The sequence below is a fragment of the Sciurus vulgaris genome (genome assembly GCF_902686455.1).
Source record: "Sciurus vulgaris genome assembly, chromosome: 6".
In the NCBI taxonomy this organism is placed as follows: domain Eukaryota; kingdom Metazoa; phylum Chordata; class Mammalia; order Rodentia; family Sciuridae; genus Sciurus; species Sciurus vulgaris.
This window is the reverse complement of record NC_136466.1, coordinates 49,679,212-49,684,488: the sequence shown is the minus strand read 5'-3', so window position 1 is coordinate 49,684,488 and position 5,277 is coordinate 49,679,212. Positions and strand designations below refer to the sequence as shown.

Here is a 5,277-nt window from a genome sequence, read left to right as displayed (position 1 = left end):
ATTTCAAGTCAACTAAGGCAGAATGAAGGTTCTAGAACTTTTCCAGGCTTCAGGGAATTCACTTCCACATGGTTCCCTCTCCACACTCCCCTTTTCTTCACCGGGCCATGTCCCTGGGCCAGAGTGAAATCCCAGCTCAGACCAAAGATTCACAGACCACAAACCTCTGATCCTGCTGGGCAGTGGTCCTCTCTCCAAACCAGTCCTATCCCTTGAGGTCATGCTGATCTCTACTTGCCTGGAAAGACTCTAGTATTTCCTCTTAAAGTTGAGGGCAGTCATGGATATACTTGGAAAGTTCCCAGTCAGAACTCTCCAACTTCTCATAATCAAATGGAGGTCAAATCCCCCAGAAGCACTGGGTGTACCACAAGCTAGTAGAGTGGCAGAGTCATGACGGAACCCAGCGCATGCCTGCAGCCCCTTCCCTTCCATCCCTAGGAGCCTATCCTAATCTAGGCTTGGAAAACTTTGCAAACCTCAGGCCTTACCTCTCCCAAAAGAAGGCTGAACCATCTTCCAAGATCGTCTGGCCCATAAATCTCAGTTGCTATACAGAAATCAAAATAGAGGAAGACACTTAGTTAATGAGAGAAGGAGCTCGGCCAGCCCTTAGAAATCCTCCCAACTTCCTGGGAAACTAGAAAGCTCAAGACAAATACCAGCTTATAGGAGGGTAAGATGCCTGGGCAAGAAGCAGGGGTCCCAGTTATCCCCGCTTCCGTTATTTCCCAAACTGATGAATCCCCACCTCTCCCTCATGGAGAGACAGTACTGGTTCAGAGAAGGCATAGCTCCCTCGCAGACCCAGCCCCTGCTCACTTCCTGTCCTTTGGAGAATGAAACACACAGCCTGGACATTGGCTCCAGGGTCTCTTCAGGCCAGGGTCTTCCCTTGTGGGCTGCTCCGCCTTATTCTCCTTTTCTTCTTGCTTCTCTTCTTCCTCCTCATCCTCATCATCCTCATCCTCATCCTCTTCTTGGGCGATCTCTGAGTCTACATTGTTTATCAGCTGAGCCATGGTGAGATGGAAGACGTGGCAGCTGAAGCCCTCCCTGATCCCATACTTCACATGCTCCCGGAGGATATCCATGGTGGCAAAGACCCGGCAACAGGCCATGCATCTGAAACCATTCTCCATGGTCACCAGCCAGTCCGGCGTCTTGGCCCTGGGTCTCTCCTCCACTGCGGGTGACCCTGGTGGGCTCTCTGACTCTGCCCTTTCCTCATGTTCCTTCTCCTCCCCACTGGGCTCGCTGTCAGACAAGAGGTTTCTGGTGGATACATCAGAGGGGGCAGTACCTACTCGCACTTTCTCAGGAAGGGTCATTTCTTCCATCCGTGGTTGCTTTTCTAGGGACTCTGAGGTTTCCTCTGTGTCCCAGGAGACAGCTACACCTTTTTTCATTTTTACCTGCATGTAGTATATTTTCATGCCCTTTTCCTCTTTGTTCATACACAGAGAGGACACACAGGTCTTATAAGATGAATGGGATGAGGAGTTATGCTGGGAGCAGGGAGGACTCTCCCCTCGTTTTTGAAACTGGGTTAGGGGTGATCTAGGCTTGGGACTGTCTTGTAATTTCTGGGTTCCTGGGAAAGGAAATTAGAAACATCAGAACATGCACAGAGCCTGCTGGGAACTGAGAGTGCAATTGTGAATACGTGCGGTGGAGGAGAGAGGGCCATGGCACGATGCAGGCCTGTGGTGGGTTTGGTGTCTGTCATTCATATTCTGGGGTGATGTGTCTGGTGTCATTTGTGTGTGTAAGGATATTGGGGAGTGTCTGCACACCAGAGAGTGGAGTGTGGTGGTGAGGGCTATAGGCATGTGTGGAATGGAGGTGGGTGTGCACACTATGAAGATAGGATTTGGTGACCTCACTGGTGTGTTGTTTGTGGAATGTGGGCTGTTGTGCAGGAAAATGGCCTTGTGGGTCTTGCACTTTGGATTTGTGTGTGTGCGAAGGACGTATGTATCCATGCAGAGTATGGTTATATGTGTGAGCTATATAGGCCTGAGCTGAGGGGTCCTGCTGTACTGTTCTGGGGAACTCTGTCCTCTAGAAGCCACAGATCCCACAGTTTCTCTTAAGGTTCTTAATCTGGTCCCATGGCCTGACACCCCAAACCCAAACCTTTCTGGCCACTGTTGCCTGACTTCCCACCATGATCATGCCAGGGTTCAGGATCTCCCCACAGTAAATTCCCCTAACAGCTGTGAATTCTACCTGGGCTTCTCCACAGAGTCCTGACCACCTCCAGCTGCCCTGGGCTTCTTCTCAGCCTCATGCTTCAAATTCTATGCTTCCTACATTGCACTCAAGGCCTGATACCCAGGAAGCCCCACATTCAAGGAGCCTCACACCTGAAGGTCCCCATAACCAAACAGTCTCACAACCAAGAAGTCCTTCAATCAAACTCTCACACCTAAGGAGCCCTGCACCCAAAGTGTCTCATACCCAAAAAGTCTCATCCCCAAGCATTCCTGTACCTTTACTACCATGGAAGAGCTTGTATGGAGAAGAAACACAGGAGAAGTATTCTGAGGCAGAGGAGACCTCCCCTCCCCTTAGGCTGCAGACTTTGGCCACTCCAGTGGATTCAAGATGAGGGGCATCCTCTTGTGATTTTGACATTCCTGAGAAAGGTATGAAAGTCACAGTGATATGGGGGAGGCGGGGGGGTTGACATATTTGTACATCAGTCACCTATCTAACAAATATTTACTGAGTGTCTGACATGTGTGTCAGGTGTGGTACATACACATAGCTTAGAGTTTGCTTCCTTGTGGACACTCCAGTATTGAATTAGTCAACAGTTATTTTATTAATGTCTTATTAGGAATGAAGTCCTGTGTGGTTACTGTGAATATATGTAAAGTATAAGAGTGATGTGTTTCAGGTGACCTTTGATAAGTGTGGGGCCAGTGTGGTGAACATGAGGGGAAAAATGTGTCTGTGGAGCTTGTATACATGCTGTGTTTACAATTCAGGAATAATGCAATACCTAAAATTTCCTGACAAAATAGTGTGGCTTGCTTGTGATGTAAGTTCATTCGTTCATGTGAGCAATATTTAGTAAACAGCTACTATGTGTCAGGTATTATTCTGCTATTCTTGGCTTGGGAATACTAAATAAAACAAAGTCCCTCTTCTATTTCAGTTGGGAAGGCAGGCACTAAACAGAAATAGATATAAGTATACATAGTAGGACAGCTCATGGTAAGAATGTAAGGATCACCAGGTCTGGCAAACAAAAATATCTGATACCCAGTTAAATTTAAATTTAAGATAAATCACATTTTTTTAGTGTAAATTAGTCATATGTAATATTAGGGACATACTCATACTAAAAAGTCATGTGAGATTTACCTGAAATGATAAACCTCATGTTTAATTGGACATTCTATTATTTGGCAACTCTAAAAGAGGTGTGCCAGTGAATCTGTGTGTTTCATTTTGGCTTTAACAAAGTGGGTCCAGTGTCGCTTCACATTGTGTTACAGATGTGACATGTTCTTATAGAGAACTGAGACTGGTTCTTACAGAAATATTTAGAGCGTAGCTATGTCTGCATGAGAATTAAGGAGATACATGGGCGAGCACGTGCATACACGCACACACACATACTCTCTCCCCAGAGGCTAGTGTGGAAAGAGAGCAGTGTTAAACCCACGGGTTGTGTGTGCATGTAATAAAGCAGTACTGTGCTTATATATGTGCTGTGGGTGGTTTAGTAAAGCAGTTGTGTGGAAATGTGTGGCATTTTTCCCTATGTAAGGGTGTACATGGGCATATGAAACTCCTCACAGGAGACCCTTAGTGAGAACTCTGTATGGACGTCACGTGTATTGAGTGTCACCCAGGTCTAGGCGTGTTAACATTCGTTACCACGAACCCTGCAAACTTCACAGTCAGTGACCTCTTGACCCCTGTTATTTCCACTCTTCCCTCTCCTGATACACGAGCAAGGAGAGGAAACATTCCAAGACATGGCCGATGGGGTAGAAGAAAACGTTTGCCTCCCCCTTCCTGTCACAGCCCCTGGAAATGTGCCTACACTCCAGGCCTCCATTCCAAGGGTTCATCCTACAGTACTAGAGCCTGGACCGCTTGGAAGCTGCTGGGCTCTGACTGGATTTCTGGGAGAGAATCCACTCTGTTCCACTTCCTACATGGCACTACCACACTGCCCCCCACCCCACCACAAGGTGACTTGTTTACATTTAATACATCACACAGCCCAGGAAGTAAGTTGACAGCTCTTAGTGTTCTCTAAGGATCCTGATGCATCTCCCCCCATCCATTATGGTCTGGGTCTCCTTAAGGCCCTTTCCCTCCCCTTCACTTCCTCTGGGAAGCTTCCAGTCCAACCTGTGCATTCACAAACTCCAGTGGTAAATTCTTCCTGCTAAAGGAGTAAAATCTCCATGCTTTCTGTATATCACCCTTCCTAGACAAAGTCTTAAGCTATTTTCTAACAAACATGTCGTTTCTCAAGGTACTTTTCAAACAAGACCTTTAATTCAGTCAGCTAATTGTTCCTCTTTCCTAAAAGGGACAGTGTCACTCACAGATTTATCTCAGTGCGTCCTTCGCACTTCACAACTCCCCTCGGTGAACCAAAAAGAAAAGGAAATAAAGATATTAAGAAAGAACTCAGAAAAACTGCATCTGGGTTGTGTAGCTGGAAACCCTCAATCTGCCTGGAGTCCATAGCTCCAGGTGCCAGCCCCCAGGAGAGAAGTTCACAGACCAAAAGGGTTGAGTGTCTATCCACCTGGGGCATCTGGACTCTCTGTGCCTTCTCACACCCTTGGTACCCTTGAACTGGATCCAAAAGCATCAGCTGACACCAGGTCTCTCCTCTACCTCATAGGTATCTGTCTGCCTCAATCCCTCATTCCTGGAGAAGGCCAAGGCTGGCCAACCTCCCCAGTGCCGCAGAGAAGCTTCCCAGCACATACCTCTTCCCTTCTCATCAGCTTCCTGGGACTCTTCCTTTTCCAGATGTTTCCTCTTTTGTCGCCGTTTCATAGTATCAGCTAGGAGAATCCCTGAGAGGATGCTTAGTGTCCAGTTCCCCCTTTTCCCTACAGGTTGGCCCTTCTTGACTCTCAGGAAATCTGTTGAAATTATTCAATACAAATAAAAATCTTCAAGTCTTCTATATGACTGGAGAACTCAAACCACTGAACGAACCAGCAGCCCTGCTCAGTGCTCACTATAGTGCAAGGCTGTTAAGGTTCAAAGGTCACCAGGCCCATAGGAGGA

At 47.2% G+C, this 5,277-nt stretch overlaps 1 protein-coding gene across 2 annotated transcripts; it reads right to left on the bottom strand.

Moving 5' to 3' along the window:
- Window positions 1-507: 507 nt before the first annotated feature.
- Window positions 508-5,040, bottom strand: FAM170A (family with sequence similarity 170 member A; the record flags this gene model as incomplete). 2 transcript variants are annotated; one of them, XM_079146119.1, is made up of 4 exons in its annotated part: window positions 508-550; window positions 823-1,594; window positions 2,496-2,642; window positions 4,971-5,040. In XM_079146119.1, 4 exons carry the CDS (start codon window positions 5,038-5,040, stop codon window positions 544-546), a joined length of 996 nt encoding a protein of 331 aa, XP_079002245.1. The 2 variants fall into 2 exon arrangements, with proteins under 2 accessions (XP_079002245.1, XP_079002246.1); XM_079146120.1 differs by lacking the exon at window positions 508-550 and having other exon boundaries at window positions 819-1,594; window positions 2,502-2,642.
- Window positions 5,041-5,277: the final 237 nt, after the last annotated feature.